Source organism: Pongo pygmaeus, chromosome 5, assembly GCF_028885625.2.
Source record: "Pongo pygmaeus isolate AG05252 chromosome 5, NHGRI_mPonPyg2-v2.0_pri, whole genome shotgun sequence".
Classification (NCBI taxonomy): Eukaryota; Metazoa; Chordata; class Mammalia; order Primates; family Hominidae; genus Pongo; species Pongo pygmaeus.
The window spans coordinates 150,281,708-150,303,592 of NC_072378.2; the positions used below are offsets into that span (position 1 = coordinate 150,281,708).

Consider the following 21,885-nt stretch of genomic DNA (forward strand, 5'->3'; position numbering starts at 1 on the left):
GAATGCTTCCAGTTTTTGCCCATTCAGTATGATATTGGCTGTGGGTTTGTCATAGATAGCTCTTATTATTTTGAGATATGTCCCATCAATACCTAATTTATTGAGGGTTTTTAGCATGAAGGGTTGTTGAATTTTGTCAAAGGCCTTTTCTGCATCTATTGAGATAATCATGTAGTTTTTGTCTTTGGTTCTGTTTATATGCTGGATTACATTTATTGATTTGCGTATATTGAATCAGCCTTGCATCCCAGGGATGAAGCCCACTTGATCATGGTGGATAAGCTTTTTGATGTGCTGCTGGATTCTGTTTGCCAATATTTCATTGAGGATTTTTGCATCAATGTTCATCAAGGATATTGGTCTAAAGTTCTCTTTTTTTGTTGTGTCTCTGCCTGGCTTTGGTATCAGGATGATGCTGGCCTCATAAAATGAGTTAGGGAGGATTCCCTCTTTTTCTATTGATTGGAATAGTTTCAGAAGGAATGGTACCAGTTCCTCCTTGTACCTCTGGTAGAATTCGGCTGTGAACCCATCTGGTCCTGGACTTTTTTTGGTTGGTAAGCTATTGATTATTGCCACAATTTCAGCTCCTGTTATTGGTCTATTCAGAGATTCAACTTCTTCCTGGTTTAGTCTTGGGAGGGTGTATGTGTTGAGGAATTCATCCATTTCTTCTAGATTTTCTATTTTATTTGCGTAGAGGTGTTTGTAGTATTCTCTGATGGTAGTTTGTATTTCTGTGGTATCGGTGGTGATATCCCCTTTATCATTTTTTATTGCATCTATTTGATTCTTCTCTCTTTTTTTATTAATCTTGCTAGCAGTCTATCAATTTTGTTGATCCTTTCAAAAAACCAGCTCCTGGATTCATTAATTTTTTGAAGGGTTTTTTGTGTCTCTATTTCCTTCAGTTCTGCTCTGATTTTAGTTATTTCTTGCCTTCTGCTAGCTTTTGAATGTGTTTGCTCTTGCTTTTCTAGTTCTTTTAATTGTGATGTTAGGGTGTCAATTTTGGATCTTTCCTGCTTTCTCTTATGGGCATTTAGTGCTATAAATTTCCCTCTACACACTGCTTTGAATGCATCCCAGAGATTCTGGTATGTTGTGTCTTGGTTCTCGTTGGTTTCAAAGAACATCTTTATTTCTGCCTTCATTTTGTTATGTACCCAGTAGTCATTCAGGAGCAGGTTGTTCAGTTTCCATGTAGTTGAGCAGTTTTGAGTGAGATTCTTAATCCTGAGTTCTAGCTTGATTGCACTGTGATCTGAGAGATAGTTTGTTATAATTTCTGTTCTTTTACATTTACTGAGGAGAGCTTTACTTCCAAGTATGTGGTCAATTTTGGAATAGGTGTGGTGTGGTGCTGAAAAAAATGTATATTCTGTTGATTTGGGGTGGAGAGTTCTGTAGATGTCTATTAGGTCCGCTTGGTGCAGAGCTGAGTTCAATTCCTGGGTATCCTTGTTGACTTTCTGTCTCGTTGATCTGTCTAATGTTGACAGTGGGGTGTTAAAGTCTCCCACTATTAATGTGTGGGAGTCTAAGTCTCTTTGTAGGTCACTCAGGACTTGCTTTATGAATCTGGGTGCTCCTGTATTGGGTGCATATATATTTAGGATAGTTAGCTCTTCTTGTTGAATTAATCCCTTTACCATTATGTAATGGCCTTCTTTGTCTCTTTTGATCTTTGTTGGTTTAAAGTCTGTTTTATCAGAGACTAGGATTGCAACCCCTGCCTTTTTTTGTTTTCCATTTGCTTGGTAGATCTTCCTCCATCCTTTTATTTTGAGCCTATGTGTGTCTCTGCACGTGAGATGGGTTTCCTGAATACAGCACACTGATGGGTCTTGAGTCTTTATCCAATTTGCCAGTCTGTCTTTTAATTGGAGCATTTAGTCCATTTACATTTAAAGTTAATATTATTATGTGTGAATTTGATCCTGTCATTATGATGTTAGCTGGTTATTTTGCTCGTTAGTTGATGTAGTCTCTTCCTAGTCTCGATGGTCTTTACATTTTGGCATGATTTTGCAGTGGCTGGTACCGGTTGTGCCTTTCCATGTTTAGCGCTTCCTTCAGGAGCTCTTTTAGGGCAGGCCTAGTGGTGACAAAATCTCTCAGCATTTGCTTGTCTGTAAAGTATTTTATTTCTCCTTCACTTATGAAGCTTAGTTTGGCTGGATATGAAATTCTAGGTTGAAAATTCTTTTCTTTAAGAATGTTGAATATTGGCCCCCACTCTCTTCTGGCTTATAGGGTTTCTGCCGAGAGATCCGCTGTTAGTCTGATGGGCTTCCCTTTGAGGGTAACCCAACCTTTCTCTCTGGCTGCCCTTAACATTTTTTCCTTCATTTCAACTTTGGTAAATCTGACAATTACGTGTCTTGGAGTTGCTCTTCTCGAGGAGTATCTTTGTGGCATTCTCTCTATTTCCTGAATCTGAATGTTGGCCTGCCTTCCTAGATTGGGGAAGTTCTCCTGGATAATATCCTGCCGAGTGTTTTCCAACTTAGTTCCATTCTCCCCGTCACTTTCAGGTACACCAATCAGACGTAGATTTGGTCTTTTCACATAGTCACACATTTCTTGGAGGCTTTGCTCGTTTCTTTTTATTCTTTTTTCTCTAAACTTCCCTTCTCGCTTCATTTCATTCATTTCGTCTTCCATGGCTGATACCCTTTCTTCCATTTGATCGCATCGGCTCCTGAGGCTTCTGCATTCTTCACGTAGTTCTCGAGCCTTGGTTTTCAGCTCCATCAGCTCCTTTAAGCACTTCTCTGTATTGGTTATTCTAGTTATACATTCTTCTAAATTTTTTTCAAAGTTTTCAACTTCTTTGCCTTTGGTTTGAATATCCTCCTGTAGCTCGGAGTAATTTGATCGTCTGAAGCCTTCTTCTCTCAGCTCATCAAAGTCATTCTCCATCCAGCTTTGTTCCGTTGCTGGTGAGGAACTGCGTTCCTTTGGAGGAGGAGAGGCACTCTGCTTTTTAGAGTTTCCAGTTTTTCTGCTCTGTTTTTTCCCCATCTTTGTGGTTTTATCTGCTTTTGGTCTTTGATGATGGTGATGTACAGATGGGTTTTTGGAGTGGATGTCCTTTCTGTTTGTTAGTTTTCCTTCTAACAGACAGGACCCTCAGCTGCAGGTCTGTTGGAGTACCCGGCCGGCCGTGTGAGGTGTCAGTCTGCCCCTGCTGGGGGGTGCCTCCCGGTTAGGCTGCTCGGGACTCAGGGGTCAGGGACCCACTTGAGGAGGCAGTCTGCCCGTTCTCAGATCTCCAGCTGCGTGCTGGGAGAACCACTACTCTCCTCAAAGCTGTCAGACAGGGACATTTAAGTCTGCAGAGGTTACTGCTGTCTTTTTGTTTGTCTGTGCCCTGCCCCCAGAGATGGAGTCTACAGAGGCAGGCAGGCCTCCTTGAGCTGTGGTGGGCTCCACCCAGTTCAAGCTTCCTAGCTGCTTTGTTTACCTAAGTGAGCCTGGGCAATGGCGGGTGCCCCTCCCCCAGCCTCGCTGCCGCCTTGCTGTTTGATCTCAGACTGCTGTGCTAGCAATCAGCGAGACTCCGTGGGCGTAGGACCCTCTGAGCCAGGTGCAGGCTATAATCTCCTGGTGCACCGTTTCCTAAGCCCGTCGGAAAAGCACAGTATTCGGATGGGAGTGGCCCGATTTTCCAGGTGCCGTCTGTCACCCCTGGAAAGGGAACTCCCTGACCCCTTGTGCTTCCCAAGTAAGGCAATGCCTCGCCCCTGCTTCGCCTGGTGCACGGTGCGCTCACCCACTGACCTGCGCCCACTGTCTGGCACTCCCTAGTGAGATGAACACAGTACCTCAGATGGAAATGCAGAAATCACCCATCTTCTGTGTCGCTCACGCTGGGAGCTGTAGACCGGAGCTGTTCCTATTCGGCCGTCTTGGCTCCTCCCTCCCCCTAATATGTTATAATAACTGGACATCTAATCTCTCTGCATCTGTGAAAGGCTGTTCTTTACATCTTCATAACCAAATCCAAAGGCTGATTATCAAAAAGCAAAAGGAGAGATCATAAATAGATTGGAAATTGGGTGCTGACTCCCATCAGCCGCAGGTGGCAGCCTGGAGCATTATTTTCTTTTCTTTTCCCTCCAACTTTTAAGTTCTGGGGTACATGTGCAGGCTGTGCAGGTTTGTTACACAGGTAAACATGTGTCATGGTGGTTTACTGCACAGATCATCCCATCCCTAGGTATTAAGCCCAGCATCCATTAGCTATTCTTCCTGATGCTTGTGGGCGGCAAGCCACTCAGGTGCTGAGGCAAGAGACCGAGGACACAAGCTGTTCCAGTATAATAAAATATAAAACAAGAATAGTTATACCAGATATAGATCTTAGATATTATTATATATGAATATCATTAATCATTAGTTGGTAGCAATTACTCTTTATTCCAATATTATAATAATCCTTGCTCTATAATCATAACCTAGGAAAAGCCAGGCCACACAGAGATAGGAGCTGAGGAGACATAGTGAGAAGTGACCAGAAGACAAGAGTGCAAGCCTTCTGTTATGCCCAGACAGGACCACCACAGGGCTCCTTGGTCTAGCGGTAATGCCAGTGTCTGGGAAGACGCCCGTTGCCAAGTGGACTGTGGTCTAGCAGTAGCGTTAGTGTCAAGGAAAAACACCCGCTACTTAGCAGACCGGGAAAGGGAGTCTCCCTTCCCCCGGGCGAGTTTAGAGAAGACTCTACAGGCCCACCTGCAGTTATCTGCAGTTATCCTGAGGCCTAACCGTCTCCCTGTGATGCTGTGCTTCAGTGGTCACACTCCTAGTCCACCTTCATGTTCCATCTTGTACACCTGGCTCTGCCGTTTAGTTAGCAGTAGCAAATTAGTGAAAGTACTAAAAGTCTCTGATAAGCAGAACTAATAATGTAAGCTGTTTCTCTCCTTCTCCTCTCTCTCTCTGACTCAGCTGCCAGGCAGGGAAGGGCCCCCTGTCCAGTGGACACGTGACCCATGTGGCTTACCTATCATTGGAGATGGCTCACTCTCCTTATCCTGCCCCTTTTGTCTTGTATCCAATAAATATCAGCGCAGCCTGGCATTCAGGGCCACTACCAGTCTCTGCGTCTTGGTGGTAGTGGTCCCCCGGGCCCAGCTGTCTTTTATCTCTTTGTCTTGTGTCTTTATTTCTATGCTCTCTCATCTCTGCACACGGGGAGAAACCCACCGACCCTGTGGGGCTGGACCCTACAATGCTCTCCCTCCCCCTACCTCCCACCCTCTGACAGGCCCCAGTGTGTGTTGTTTCCCTCCATATGTTCATGTGTTCTCATCATTTGGCTTCCACTTCTAATGTGAGGACATGCAGTATTTGGTTTTCTGTTCCTGCATTAGCTTGCTGAGAATAATGGCTTCTAGCCTGGAGCACTATTTTCAAAAGGATTCTGAACTAAGTCCACATTCCCCATGGGATAGTGCTGGGATCAATGAGTAACACCTAGCATGGGTAAGGGCTGATGGGGTAGAGTACGAATGTCAGCCTATTTATCATTCCTCAGTGCTGGACAGCACCTTGGAGGACATCTGGTTGAAGTCCCTTATTAATAGATGAGGCAACTGAGGTCCAGAAATATGAAGTGACTTATTCAAGGTTCTAAAGGTAGAGCCAAGACCTGGGTTTTGGTCTCGACTCTACTTTCAGCTAATTTGTTCATGCTCACGCGGTTCTCTCCACCACAGTAACGTGGTACGAATTCATCCATCCTGGCCTCTGATAACACAGATCTCTCCATAAACTCTTCACCCCTTTGGCAGTCCTGCCAAAGACGCCTGGTCTCCCCGACTCTGTTTCTTAGATTCTGATGCTCTTCTCCATACAAACTATCTTAAGCAGAGAAAACCCACTAAAACCACATCCAAAGGCTTGCATGCAGTGACTGATTTTACCAGTAGATGGCAGTACCAACAAGCAACGGACCAAAAAAGCAGACACTTGGCAACATACTTGACGAAAACTCAGAAAGAAAAGCCCCTGATAGAATGCAATGTTTTGCAGACATATTTTTATGGAGGCACTTAAAATCTACAAGGTACATAAACAAAAGAGTGGAAGGAAATATAACAAATATTAAAAGCAGTTTTCAAAAGATGTAGTATTTTAAGTTCACTTTCCTTTTTAAATTATTTTGCATCTTCCGTTATCTTGTACAATGAACAAAAATTTTTCTTAATAAACTTACTAAAATCATGTCAGGTTATTTCAATACAACTTATGCAGAGTCTGAAAAGACATTAAAAAAGCTTTTGGAAATGTGATAATCTCTATTTCTGTCTCATGTCATATAATCATGCAAATAATAAGTGTGTTAAAAATGATGGAATCCTGTAATACTTATTGATTGACTGATTGAGACAAGGTCTCACTATGTTGCCCAGGCTGGTCTCAAACTCTTGGCCTCAAGCAATTCTTCTGCCTCAACCTCCACAGTAGCTGGGATCATAGGTGAGTCACTGCATCTGGCTAAATTCTGTAATGCTTTAGTCATGTAAATGTATTTTAGGCCAGGTGCAGTGACTCACACCTATAATCCTAGCACTTTGGGAGGCCAGCTGAGGTGGGCAGATTGCTTCAGCCCAAGAGTTCAAGACCAGCCTGGGCAACATGGCAAAATCTTGTCTCTATAAAAAATACAAAAATTAGCCAGGCATGGTGGTCCCAGCTACTACGCCTACAGTCCCAGCTACTCAGGAGGCTGAGATGGAAGGATCATGTGAGTTTGGGAGGTTGAGGCTGCAGTGAGCTGTGATTGCGTCACTGTACTCCAGCCTGAGCAACAGAGGGAGACCCTGTCTCAAAAAAAAAATCTTATTAGCCTTATTTTTTTTAGTGACAGATTTAGTTTAATTGGAGGCATAACGCTGAATTACTAGCACATGCATCTCTTTCAAGATGACTTTTTTAAATGTTCACTTGCTTGGGTGAAGAGTATTTACACAAATACATAATGGTTGTGCTTTTTCATCTCAAAACAACCTAAAATTTAACACTTTAGCATATTGGTTTATGTAAGCTAAGTATTAATGTATTTACAAATAAATGTATTGGTATCTCTGGAGTAGGTATATGAGTGTATTTAGTAAGTGTCCCTTACTATAAATTAGTGAAATTAGTGCAAATGTCAAGATTTCCCCCCCCTCCCCCCGTTTCTGGCCAAATTCTTAATTTTAACTCTTATTTCAAGATACTTCCTTAACACTCTTCAAACATAAACTTAATTGTGAGCCAAATTTGGCTACAGAAAACAAGGTTCTTCGTTGAGAACCCGCCGTGAATCCTTACCTGGCATCACAGGAATGATCTGACTCTCTGGTCCCCAAAAGGCAGAATGATTCCTCTTCTCTGTGTTTGATAATGCAGGTGGCTTGTTTGGGGCAGTGGCTTTCTGAGACTTTTCCACCAAGGAGTCACCCCCTGCATCTTCACTCGGCCCTGTGGTTCTTGGCAGGGCAGGACTAGCTGCCGTGTGGGTTACCATCTTGCGGTCCAGGCCCACTGAAGTGTGGAAGAGCTACTGTTAGTTGCTGGATTTCTTTTCTGAGGTTTAATACTAAAAACACTACATCTGCAGCTGATTTAAAATCACGGATATTTGGATATAACAGCCCACTCATCTAAGACATGTCAGAGGACCATAAAAATCTATTCTCACGTTTTCAAATGGGTAATCTGTTCTTTCTTCTTCCGATAGTCAGCTTTCCAAATGTTACACATAAAGAAATGGACAGGGCCCAGCATGGTGGCTCATGCCTGTAATCCTAGCACTTTGGGAGGCAGAAGTAGGCGATCACTCGAGCCCATGAGTTCGTGACCAGCCTGGACAACAAGGCAAAACCCCATCTCTACAAAAAATTAACAAAAATTAGCTGGGCATGGTGGTACATGCCTGCAGTCCCAGCTACTGGGGAGGCTGAGGTGGGAGAAACACCTAAGCCTGGGGAAGTCGAGGCTGCAGTGAGCCATGATTGTGCCACTGCACTCCAGCCTGGGTGACAGAGTGAGAACTGGTCTCATAAAAAAAAAGAAAAGAAAAGAAAAAAAGAAATGGACAAAAACTAAACGTAAACTTAAGGTTTTGAGACTCTTTGTCCTTCCTCAAATCCATACTTCATTACATTTTCTTCAGTTTTTCTTCTTTCTTACAGGGTATTTCTATGTGTATGACATTATACTGACTTACAGCTCTGACTTAGCCACACCCTGGTGTATTGTAAATTTTTCTTTAAAAAATTATCAAAACAAAGCATCAAATCACTTCAGTTTTTAAGAAAGCACATGACATGCAGCATTTTTAGGACAGAAAGAACCTGGAAAATTGAAAAAAATTAAAAACATAAGCAATACTGAAAATTTGACATTTGCGACTTAGACTAGAGACATATTGAATTCTCATTTAAGGCATAGCTTTTACATGTAAAGTTATAACTAAAATCAAGCAGGGGAAGGACACTGCGTTTGCATTTTATTCTCAGAACACAGACCTCCCAACTCCATCCCTTCCAGCCACTGCCTAGCAATGTGACACAGCCAACTCACGATTCTGGCAGAAGCCTTCATCAGACCCGTCAGGACACTGCTGCACTCCATCGCAGGCGAGCGTGATGTCAATGCAGCAGCCATCGTCACACAAGAAGTGGTAGCGCAAGCAAGTGTGCAAACATCCTGTTTGTAAACAAATCTCAAGTCACACGAGTGCAGGAGAAGTTCAGACTCTCAAGATGGGGACGACAAAGGGGAGTCTGTGGGGATGATAAAATGCACTTGGGGGAAGAGATGCAAATAATGAGGCAAACCTAACAATTCGAGCAACATGTTCTGGAGAGGCTGGAGGGCTCTTTTTGAGCCTCCCGACTTAATTCTTCAGACTCCTCAAGGGCTCTTGGTCTGAGGGCTGTTCTCCATGCTTGCCTTGCCAGGAGGTGGCACAGAGAAGCAACAGCCCAGGTCTCTCTCCACCCTTGCTTCCCCGCCTCAGCTGTCTCCCTCTGCATTCATTCATAGAAGCCATTGTTGAAACCCCTTCTTCTGGCTGTCAATTGCTCCGCAGGAGGCCACCTAATACCATCCCACCCCTTGGATGGCAGTTGGCTATGTTTTAACAGAGGTACCATTTTATTTATTTATTTATTTACTTACTTACTTAAGACAAGGTCTCACTCTGTCGCCCAGGCTGAAGTGCAGTGGCACAATCTTGGCTCACTGCAACCTCCGCCTCCTGGGTTCAAGAGATTCTCCTGCCTCAGCCTTTGGAGTAGCTGGGACTACAGACATGCACCACCACACCCGGTTAATTTTTGTATTTTTTGGTAGAGATGGGGTTTCACCTTGTTGGCCAGGCTGGTCTCGAACTCTTGACCTCAACTGATCCACCTGCCTCGGCCTCCCAAAGTGCTGGGATTACCGGTGTTAGCCACCGTGCCTGGCCCAGAGGTACTATTTTACATATGCTATGTCTTACATTCTTGTTTCCTAAGTAATACTGTTCACTGAAATTAACTTTTTACTATTGAATCCTATTTGTTGATTATCATAACATCCCTGGTACTGTAGAGAATAAACAAAATCTTTTAATTATGGGCTGGCATGAATTTAGTTTCATGAAATAATGACATTGGCCGGGCGCAGTGGCTCACACCTGTAATCCCAGCACTCTGGGAAGCTAAGGCGGGTGGATCACAAGGTCAGGAGATCGAGACCACCCTGGCTAATATGGTGAAACCCCGTCTCTACTAAAAATACAAAAAATTAGCCGGGCTTGGTGGCATGCGCCTGTAGTCCCAGCTACTCGGGAGGCTGAGACAGGAGAATCACTTGAGTGCAGGAGGCGGAGGTTGCAGTGAGCCGAGATCGTGACACTGCACTCCAGCCTGGGCAACAGAGGGAGACTCTGTCTCAAAAAAAAAAAAAAGAAATAATGACATTTCTCCCTTCTGGAGTTCTTAGGAGCTTTTAATTTGCAGTGCAATTCATAGGAGCTACAAATATTTTCCTGAAATGCATTTTCCCTCTCCCTTGATTAAGCCAACTTTATTAGACTTAGGTAGATGAGAACCGGGTGACTATCTGGTACTGGCAACAGGGACTAAGGCATAAGGCTAGAAGCAGGTCATAGGAGCTCCACAGTTTTACAGGGACAGAGTGGACTAGACGATTCTCTCAGGAACATGGGGAAGTGGCAGATTATATGATATTCCTTCAAAACCAAATGGCTGAGCACAGTTCACAAACCCAAGTGAAATCTTGGACACACACTTAGTTTTTTTGTTTTTTGTTTTTTTTGTTTGTTTGTTTTTTGTAGATACGGGGTGTCACTATGTTGCCAAGGCTGGTCTTGAACTACTGGATTCAAGCAATCCTCCTGCCTCGGCCTCCCAAAGTGCAGAGATTACAGGTGTAAGCCACCGTGCCCGGCCTTGGACACATCTTTTACTGAAACGTAGTTAAATCAAGAGGTTGGAAAAGGAGTCTATCTCGGTGTGAGGCAATCTGAAGATATATTGATCCAGGAGGAAGAGAGGTTAAAGAAAATAAATGCTGACAGAAGCTCCTGCGGAAGAAGAGGAAGCAAAGAGCCTGCAGTTATGACTGAGAACATGGGCCTGAAGTAGAGTCAGCTCCAGCCACTGGGAAGAAGCAGGGAGCAGAGGTGGGGGACACACTGGATATCAAGCAGGATACAGTTCCTCGTCAGGTTTCTTAAATTCATGGCATGAAAATCCCAAATATCTCAAGGTTTTATTTATTCTTTGGTGGTTTTGGGATGGATCCATATTTGTAAATTTTCTTATCTATTTTTGGATTAGCAGCCTCCAAACTTTTTTGATCATGCATTCTGATCAATAATATATTGTTGAACAGGCATCTCCAGTTTATTTATTTATCTATTTGTTTGAGACGGAGTCTCACTGTGTCGCCCAGGCTGGAGTGCGGTGGCACAATCTCAGCTCACTGCAGCCTCTACCTCCCAGGCTCAAGCGATTCTCATGTCTCAGCCTCCTGAGCAGCTGGGGTTACAGGTGTGTCCCACCACATCCGGCTAGTCCAGTTTATTTATAAATAATACATGCATACTACTGTACTAACATGGGGTGTATCTTATAAAATATACTGAAATTTTTAGGAAAAAAATGAAAAATCAACAAAAATATAAACTCTGCTATCTTCTTTCTCACCCTAAAAATGTCTTGAACAACTCAGGGGCATCCTGTTTGGAGACTGCTGAGCTAGATCATGTTGGAAGAGCTTGCTGGCTTGCTGTTTGATTATTTTTCTAAGCATGAAAAATGTTCAAAATGTCAACTTATTAAAAATTGAACCAAGTTATGATCATATAAGCAGGGTACCTGCTCATCTGTCTACCTCAGCTGGTGTCACCCTTGGTTACCATAACATCTGGGTCATTCATTGCAAGACCAACACATACAATGGACGGGAGGGAAACACTTGCTGCTTCTACCTCTATTTTCCAATGTCTCTCTGTGGTGTTTTATTAACTTTAATTCACAGCATGTTATTCCCATATAACCAGTAAGTGATTCTAGACAGCAGTTAGTACTACACCAATTCCTTTTCTTTTTCCATATAAAGTTACCCACACAAGACCTATACTCAAGCGGCCACTGAGTAATCAAAAATGATTCACACACCACTCTCTGCTACTTCAAATACAGTTTATTACCATCTTGGAGAAGGGCCAGAAATTTACAGCTGGCACTTTACCTCTGGAGCCCCGAAAGCTGCCTGAGTAAATAAACCAGGGCAAACAAGTGGCCGGTGAGGTGCTGGCCATCTGCTCATATCAGTGCAGGCCCTTCCTCCCTCCCAGGCACTTCAGCTGTACAAGAGCAATCCTTTTCTGATTTCTGTGGGGATGACAGGGTATCTATGTCTTTTTCCCAAGAGTCCTTTCCTCCCAGAGTCAGCACTTGACTCAGATCCTGTCCAGGTGAGTCCTGGTACCCAGGGGGAAAGCCCTCTAGAGGGCGCCCAGTTCTATAGAAGTGAGCCATCCCTGCTGTCCAGAATTAGCAGGGCTGATGGAATCCGGGCTGGGCTGGACAGACTTTGTTTACTCGCTATCACTGGTGACCTCACAGTGCTGGCATGGGCTGGAGTTTGGTGCCTGTCCAGTCTGTGAATGGTTACCTTCCTTCCTTACAGTAAGCTTAACCCATGGCTGGACAGGTTGTCATCAGCCAAACAAATTTTTAATGCCGCCTATGAAAATTATCAAAGTTGACAAGTCCTTAGGATTCTAAAATCTCTAACTCCTTAGAAAATCTCATTTCCAGTATGCATACTAACCTCTGTTTTTGATAGAAGGCTAGATCCAATATAGTACAAGTAAATCACAGTCCTGTTCCAACTCTTTTATCCTCATTCTGCACTCTTCTGGCTTAATTGCCATCTGGATCCTGAGTAGTGAATACTGAGAATTCAAAAATGTCAGGACTTACTGCAAGTTTACCAGAGTCAGGGACCACCAGTGCACCACTCTATCCCCAGTGCCTGGCAAGGTCCCTGCACACTGCATACACTAAGGAAATACACGATGACTGAGTAACAGGATATTTAAATGTACAAGATCTTAGCACCTCTCCAGAAGTGAATTGTGTGTGTGATGAGGGGTTCCCTCTACAATACTACAATATCTTTAGTGTCGCTAAGTTCCATGCAATGGATATTTTAAAAAATTTGATGACCTAATCTTTCTTAGAAATGTAGATGTTGGGCTGGGCGCGGTGGTTCACGCCTGTAGTCTAAGCGCTTCGGGAGGCTGAGGCGGGTGGATCACCTGAGGTCAGGAATTCGAGACCAGGTTGGCCAACATGATGAAACCCTGTCTCTACTAAAAATACAAAATTAGCAGGGTGTGGTGGTGCACGCCTGTAGTCCCAGCTACTTGGGAGGCTGAGGCAGGAGAATTGCTTGAACCCAGGAGGCAGAGGTTGCAGTGAGCCGAGATTGCGCCACTGCACTACCACTCCAGCCTGGGCAACAAGAGCAAAACTCCATCTCAAAAAAAAAAAAAAAAAATGTAGATGTTTAGAAAAGTAAGAAACATAGATGAATGAAATAAGTTTTACATTGTTACATTGTACAACAGAATGTGAGAACCATTATATGTATTTAAAGTTATATTATTAATATAGCTATGCATCTGTGTAAAGTGTCTATGAAAATGTGTAGGTAGTACTTTCAAATTGACGGGTCCTTTGCATATTTCAATTAATTTTAACCGTACTCCTTAGCTGCACTCTTTTTCTCTTTCTAAAATTTTTGAAGTGACTTATTATATCAGCAATTCATTACACCCAAGAGCCAAGTCTTTCTTCAATCCTGTGGTATGCCTTTTCCTTGTTTTTTTAATATGTATTTTAGTTGACAAAAAAGGAGAGTATATGTTTATGAGGCACAATGTGATATTTTGATATATGTTTGCATTGTGGAATGATTAAATCAAGCTAACTGACATATCTATCATCTCCTCTACTTGTAATCTTTTTGTGATGACAACATTTAAAACCAACTCTTTTAGCAATTTTGAAACAGACAATACATTATCATTAACTATAGTCACCATGCTATGCAACAGATCACCAGAACCTATTCCTCCAGTCTCAGTGACACTTTGTACCCTTTGACCAGCATGTCTCCTTTCCCAGTCCGTCCCCTGCACAGACTCCAGTAACCACCATTCCACTCTCTGCTTCCACGAGTTCAACTGGTTTCACTAAACTCCTTAGCTTCCCTCTTGGAACAGATGCATCAAATGGACCATCCATCTGTAAACAAAGTCCTCTCCCAGAATAGCCAGGCAATTGTCTTTGATGAAGTCAAGTCAAGAAAAGCGGGAGCATCTCTTCTCATCCCCGGAGTGCTCTCTCCACCCCAACCCAGTAGCATCAGCTAAGCCCGAAACAGAAGAGAGCCTGCTTTTGTTATTGTGTTTTTAGCAAAGACTCTCTCATTCAGCAATAACCAAAAATAAAATGGAAGAGCCCATGGAGTGCAGAGCCAGCAGACAAAGCGCCAACCTGACATCGCCTTCCACAAGCAGTGGGAAGCGAGGGAAGGACTTTCTTCTCACCTCCCGTGGAGTAGGCTGCGCGAAGCACTGTCACTGACACGTTGTCAGAGCTTCTCTGCCCGGCAGTGTCCGTCACGGTCAGCTGGAAGGTGTAGGTTCCCTCCTGTAGGTGGGACAGCTTCAGGGTTCCTGATTGAGGCACCTGCCACACAGATGGGACACATCACGTTGAGCAGCAGACCTGAGCTCCGAGCTCAACACCATCCTCAACCGAAAGTCCATGTCCTCAGAGCAGCCCCAGGACCTTCCTCTGCACTCCAGCCCGAGGCTGCTGAACTACATCACACACTGTTGGCAGCTGGCCCACCTTGAACTCATCAGTTCTAGTTTATTTAGGCGGCCAAGGCCTTGAATGACAATCCCTTCACTTGTCTGCAGCAGTTGCTGCTCCAAACCTGTACCTCGTCCCCAGCCTCATGCTCAGGATCCAGGCCCTGCCGTCTCAGCAGGGGGCCTCATCAGCTTCAGGGAGAAAATCAGGACCATGACTAGGGCTCCACCACCCACCTCCTGCTGGTACCCTACCTGTACCCACTGTCACCTCCTTCTGACAGCCAGCAGGGAGGAGCTGTCCCTCCTGTGTTCCAGGCCAACCCCTCCTTCTAGTCCTTGCCCCCTTTCTTTCTAGGACTTTTAGAACACTGACACATCGACTCATTTCTCTTTCAAATGGCTCTGCTATTACTATGCCCAAGTTTCTCTCATCCTAAGAAACAAACAACCAACAAATAAAAAAAATTCCGAGCTCCAAGGGCTCACCAGCCACAGCCCTGCTTCCTTCCCATCTCCATTTGGCTCCCTGAAAGGCCTGGCTGTGCTGTGCTTGCCGTTTCTGTTTGCTCACTTCCCATTTAGTCTTCGCCCACCCAGTGTGGCTGCTTTCCCCACCATCCCCCTGAAACAGTGCTGGCAAAACTCACTAACTGACCTAGCAAAAGTCTTCTAGGTGTCAAGACCAACAATACTATTTTTTAAAAATCCATGTATGGTTGGGCGCGGTGGCTCACGCCTGTAATCCCAGCACTTTGGGAGGCCAAGGCGGGCGGATGATGAGGTCAGGAGATGGAGACCATCCTGGCCAACATGGTGAAACCACATCTCTACTAAAAATACAAAAATCAGCTGGGCATGGTGGCGTGTGCCTGTAGTGCCAGGTACTCGGGAGGCTGAGGCAGGAGAATCGCTTAAACCCGGGAGACAGGTTGTAGTGCGCCAAGATCACTCACTGCACTCCAACCTGCTGACAGAGCAAGACTCCATCTCAAAAAAAAAAAAAAAAAAAAAATCCATGTTTAACTGGCCCTCTTACTGTATCTGGCCATGCCGGCCACTTTGGCTATTTGAAAACTCCTGCTTCCTTGGCCTCCTTTTCTATCCAAGTTCCCCCACTCATTCATAGCAGAGGCCCTCCTGGGCTTCAGTTCTGATCACTCCCTAACCCAGGGCTCCATGCTTGCCCTCTGCTCTCCCAACATTCACAGGCAGCTTGCTGAGCATGCTGGAGCAACAGCTTCTGAAGCTCAGCTCTGTGGAGCTCTGTGGTGGGATTTTGGGAGTCACTGCTGGACATTCAGCCTAAAGACTGTTTTTTCAGCTCTCCTAATGATTCTATTACCTATTTAATTTCTATTTAAAAAAATTCCTTTCTGCTTAAATGAACTAGTCTGGATATTGTCCTCTGCAGAATGCTGACCATTCGACATTCTATTACACTGATGCGTTAATAATGGACTTCGGAAATTACAGAGGATGGGATTGCACTATTATAAGAACCATCTGCTTGTTTTTAATTAGGAAATCCTAGAATTTGGACTGACTTAGGCTTAGAGGATTTTTCAACACTATATATACACACCCACAGGATGCTTTACAATCATTTAGATATAATGAGATTACCATGGTTGTCATATATTACGCCACTTTAGCTAAGGTATGGATTTCCAGGGCCCAGCCTCAGAGAGTCAGAGTCAGTGGGTTGGTCGGGAGAGCAGGACCCAGGATTCTACACTTACCAAGCCCACCCAGGTGACCCATGATCACACTGAAAGAAACACTGGTGCGTGGTTAAGAGCACAGAGCCCGGTGTCCAATAGACATGGGTTTGAATGCCAGCCCTACCCCGTTCCAGCTGGCTGATGATGTACAAGTCACTTAACGTCTCTAAACCTCATTTTTTTTTTCATTCGTAAAATGGAAATAATAACAGCACCTACCTGATGAGGATCAAATAAGGTGACTCATGTAAAAGAGCTGGGCCTGGCCCATAGTAAGTGCTTAAATATATCCACCGTCTCCACTGGTTGATTCTTATCTCTAACTGACCATTACATAATGACTCTTTACAGACAAAGAAATGAATCCCCGTGAAGTGATTTTCATTCACTGAGACAGTGATAGAATTGAGACCTCGAGTTGTAAAACAGTCTACACTGGCCTACAAGCTGTCCACCACTTTCCCTGCAAAAGCCTTACTCTGGAGGGCTGGCAATGACAGCCACCTGCCTTTTGTTGTTTATTTCAAAGAGATGTTAAGCAGTGCTCACTGCCACACTCTTACATTACTTTCAGGCCCAACTACACTGACAGAATGCCAAACGGGTCATTTATGTGAGTGCTAAAACACTAAACGCAGCAGAGAGAGCTCTAATGACAATAAGAGAACTTCCAAAGAGCCTGGAGTGGGCCGTTGATGCTAGGAATCAGAACCCACTGAAATAAAAGTGAAAGTCAGTCTGAGACAGGACAAGACCGGATAATATCTTAATCTGATCAGATAAGACTTGGGGCTCAGGGCTTATCTGTCGGATAAGACCAGATCTTATCTGGTCAGATGAGATCAGAGAATCAGATAAATAAGACTGAAAACGAGACTAGAACTCTGGTTTGAGACCTCAAGATTGCATTTAACGATCCTTCTTTCATATCTCACCTCCAATCCATCAGGAATTTCCATGGGGTCTGCCTTAAAAACACATCCAGAATTTGACCATGTATCACCCTGTCCGCGGGTACCACCTTGCTCTGACCCCACCCTGTCTCTTGCCTGGGTCACTGCAGTGGCCAGGAGGCCTGAGCTCTGGGAAGACCAGGGTCTGGTGTCTCCTTTTTTCTGGAAACTTTTCCTCCCACCTCCATCCGCAGTGAGAGGAAGGTCAGTTATGGCCTCTTCCTATGGGCACCAGGCTGAACCAAGGCGAGACAAAGACAGGGCAAGGTGCAGGTGGTGAAGCTCAGAGCTGCATAAGTGGAGAGGTGGGCGGGTGTGTCGCAGGCTCTGGCTCTGTTTAATCCTGGCTTGGAACCAGGCTGGTGGCCAGCAGTGCAATAGCTTACGCCCTCATTTACTGTCTCTTGAGACTTAGGAACACAAGGGAGCACGGCTGCAAATGACAGGCATGTTGGAGTATGTCTAGGTGAGACCCTGCAGCCTTCAGTCAAGTAAGGTGACACAAGAAAGCTGCTCTGTCCCAGCTGCTCCACCTGAAAGCAGACAAGAAGCCCTGAGACTGCCAGGGAGCAGCAGGTGCTGGCCCCCTGCCATGGTATGTGAGTGGAGGCGTGGGCTGCAGGATTGATTCGGAGCAGAGATTTAGAAGGTGGGTGTGACAGGGGGATGCTGAGTCATGACCAGATCCTGAGAGTGGCCATCGGAGTGGAGACAAAGTTAACAGAGATTTTAAAAAACACCAAGGGGCCGGGCACGGTGGCTCACGCCTGTAATCTCACCACTTTGGGAGGTGGGTGGATCAGTTGAGGCCAGGAGTTCGAGACCAGCCTGGCCAACATGGTGAAACCCCATCCTTACTAAAAATACAAAAATTAGCCAGGTGGTGCGTGCCTGTAGTCCCAGCTACTTGGGAGGCTGAGGCATGAGAAACTCTTGAACCCAGGAGGCGGTGGTTGCAGTGAGCCAAGATTGCACCACTGCACTCCAGCCTGGGCGACAGAGCAAGACCCTATCTCAATGTAAAATAATAAAAAACTAAACTAAACTAAACTAAACTAAAATAAAAAAATAGAATAGAATAGAATAGAATAGAATAGAATAGAATAGAATAGAATAGAATAGAATAGAATAGAATAGAATAGAATAAACCAAGGAAGCACTGAGGCCAGGGAGCTGGGTGTACCATCCATGAGGCTGCTGGCGTCACCCTGTGCCAGCACTCCCTGCAAAAGTCAGTGAGTCACTGAGCTTCTGGGCATCAAAGCTCAGAGTGCCAATGTCAGACTAAACTCTGCAGGCCTGCAGTTCACTAGCAAGCCTCTTAACAACACTGGGGCTGAAAGGACAGAGCATCCCTGGGTCAGGGGCCATCCTCACACCTGGCCATGGCATGCTTCCCCCTGCCTGCCCAGGCACTGCCTCTCTGATACAGGCAACACTGGGTCCAGATGCAGATGATGATAATCACCTCAGCCTCCTGAGCACACTCCAGTTTAGATCTAACCAGATTAAATGTCCCTTCCCTGGCTCTTTTAGCTAAGGAGAGCTGTCTCTCCTTGCATTCAGGTATTTAGAAGATGTAGAACTGTCACACGGATGCTTTCCCTGTAAGGGCCCAGGTGACCCTTCTATACATTTTCTCCCATTAGGATGACATTGGAGAGAGGGTTTACAGTGTTTCACAGACATGTTCCAAGTATCAGGATAAAAAACTATCTACATATGTACACACAACATATCCAATTTGTAACTTGGAAAAAGACATGATCATAAACCAGGAGCTTCCAATCTCTGCTCAAGATCCCTGTTCAGCAGTAACAGCCTTTGGTGGTTGGCTTCTGGCCAAATCAATGAATGACTCAGCCTGTTTTCTCACTCAACCCCATCTTCCTAGCTAGGAATTCAGTGGCTAGCAATACACATTTGGGCTTCTCATATATGTATAAACTACACTACACACACACACACACACACACACACACACACACATATTATATATACTTGGTTACAAAAACTTAGTAACACCTGTCTATTTAAAAAAATTATGTACAGCAGGCAGGCCAGGATGCAGTTAGTTTTAATTTAATAATGAAGTTGTTGGTTTAAATAATGCCCATCCTTTAGCAAGCTTCCTTACGTGTGGTTTTCTGAAGTCACTGCTGTAGACTGAATGGCTGAGTGCCCTCCCAAGGTCACATGTTCAAACCTAATGCCCAATGTGATGGTGTTTGGAGATGCGTGCTCATGAATGAGGTTAGTGCCCTTATAAAAGAGGCCCCATGTTATTAAAAAGTAAAAAACAAAACAAAACAAAACCACCAGATGCTGGTGAGGTTGTGGAGCAAAGGGAACACTTACACACTGCTGGTGGGAGTGCAAATTAGTTCACCCATTGTGAAAAGTGGTGTACTGTGGAAAGCGGTGTGACAATTCCTCAAAGAACTAAAAACAGAACTACCATTTGACCCAGCAATCCCATTACTAGGTATATACCCAAAGAATACAAACTGTTCTACTATAAAGACACATGCATGCACACACTGCAGCACTATTCACAATAGCAAAGACATGGAATCAACCTAAATGCCCATCAACGGTAGACTGGATGAAGAATATGTGGTACATATACACCATGGAATACTATGCAGCCATAAAAAAACAACAAGATCATGTCCTCTGTAGGAACATGGATGGAACTGGAGGTCCTTATTCTCAGCAAACTAATGCAAGAACAGAAAACCAAATACCACATGTTCTCACTTATAAGTGGGAGCTAAATGAGAACACATGGACAGAGAAAGGGGAACAGCAGAACACTGGGACCTACTTGATGGTGGAGGATGGAAGGAGGGAGACGTTTAGAAAAAAAAAACAAACTGCTGGGTAATATGCTTAATACTCAGGTAAGGATATAATCTGTACACCAAGCCCCTAAGTCATAAGTTTATCTATATAACAAACCTGCACATGTACCCCTTAACCTAAAAGTTAAAATATGTTTAAATATAAAATAAAAGAGGCCCCAGAGGGCTGCCTTGCCTCTTTTGCCATATGAGGACACAGTGAGAAGACGGCTGGTTATAAAATAGGAAATGGGTCCTCACTAGACGCCAAATCTGATTGTACCTTGATTTTGGACTTCCCAGCATCCAGAACTGAAAGAAATTCATTTCTGCTCTTTAGAAGCCACCCAGTCATGGTGTTTTATTATAGCAGACCAAATGAACTAAGATAATTATTTAGAAAATTTTAAGCAACTGATGAATGTAAATCAATATACTGATTTATGAATTCCAAATCTCCTGAATGTCCTACTTTGTATCATGTTCCTAAATGTCATATTTTACATTCTGACTTCAGATTTAAACGTATTATGTTTAATAACCATGAAAGTCAGTGTCATTTAATGGGCTGCCTGAAAAATATGTGTCATCTTGCATTTTGATGTATTATAAATATTCAGTTAAGTGGATGTAAAATATCCTGTTCAAGGGCATAAAATATATAACTTTAAATCCAGTGGATAGCCTCTTGGTTCTGACCAATCATCTATTCTGTCTTCACAAATGAAAAAGACAGATCAGGTGCTGTGACTCATGCCTGTAATTTCAACACTTTGGGAGGCCAAGGAGGGAGGATTGCTTGAGCCCAGGAGTTTGAGATCAGCCTGGGCAGCACAGTGAGACCTCATCTCTACAAAAAGTTTAAAAAAAAATTAGCCATGACTATAGTCCCAGCTACTCAGGAGGCTGAGGTGGGAGGACTGCTTGAGGCTGCAGTGAGCTATGATTGTGCCACTCACTGCACTCCAGCCTGGGCAACAGAGTGAGACCCTGTCAATGAATGAATGAGTGAATAAACGAATGAATGAGACAAATCAGGAACATGAGCTTTCCTGTATGCTTAGTGCCTAGTACAGTACTGGACACATACCAGATGCTTAAAAATTAACTATTAATTGTTTCATAACTAATCTGACAGCATAATTCCTTGCAGGTTGAATACCTGTCTGGGTCACTTGGACATGAAAAGATGGGCCCTAGAAGCTGATCTTAAAGTATCACGAGGCAAAGGGAGAGATCACTACTCTGCCTGAGAACAGACAGCAAGGGTGAGGAGCCCATGCAGATGGTGGAGAACAGGGGAGATTAGAGGAGGGATGAATGGCTCAAGAAGAAGAGCAGGTGGGCGCTCAGGGGAAAGCCCAATCAATGGACGATCTTGGGTGCTAGGGACAGTCAAGGGACTTAGGAACAAGGGCATCCAACATCAGGTTTTAACTTAACTATTTTGCTGTGTGACTGCCCTGCTTCCATTCTCAACAACCTTCAAACAGCCCCATTTTGCAGCTTGAGGACAGAGTGCATCAGTGTTCCAGTCAGCAGGAAGCCATTCTCAGAGAAAAAGGAATTTGATTTGAGAGGCCCAATTCTCCTGGCAGAAATGTTGGGGTGTGAAATAAGGCTGCTCAAGTTAAAGGGATCAGAGGTATAGCTCCTGAGGGTTAATTACTGTAAAAGGAAAATTCTCAAAATAGTAAAGCTATGACTGTCACACAAACATAATATGAATATTTTTCGAAGACATTAAAGAGGGAACCAATAAGGTGTTCAACTGATTTAAAGAATGTGAAGACTACACATATATAGGCAATCATGAATGCCAAAAAGAAGTTGCTAAGAGATGCAAAACTGAAAGCTAATCGGTACTGAAATGAATCTACTAATAGATTGGTTAGTATCTACATGTACTAAAATGTCATGTTTGAAATCTTATTTTCTCCAGGGTGAAAGTCAATTACCCC

The 21,885-nt window shown here is 44.1% G+C and overlaps 1 protein-coding gene across 1 annotated transcript in view; it reads right to left on the reverse strand.

The window, feature by feature from the left end:
* LRP11 (LDL receptor related protein 11) overlaps nt 1–21,885 on the reverse strand; it is a 52,787-nt gene that overhangs the window by 17,305 nt on the left and 13,597 nt on the right. Inside the window, exons 3-5 of the mRNA XM_054491993.2 lie at nt 14,135–14,276; nt 8,581–8,706; nt 7,327–7,539 (exon numbers count right to left, since the gene is read on the reverse strand). Coding sequence (XP_054347968.1) covers nt 7,327–7,539; nt 8,581–8,706; nt 14,135–14,276 — 481 coding nt within the window. The remainder of the gene's footprint in view (nt 1–7,326; nt 7,540–8,580; nt 8,707–14,134; nt 14,277–21,885) is intronic.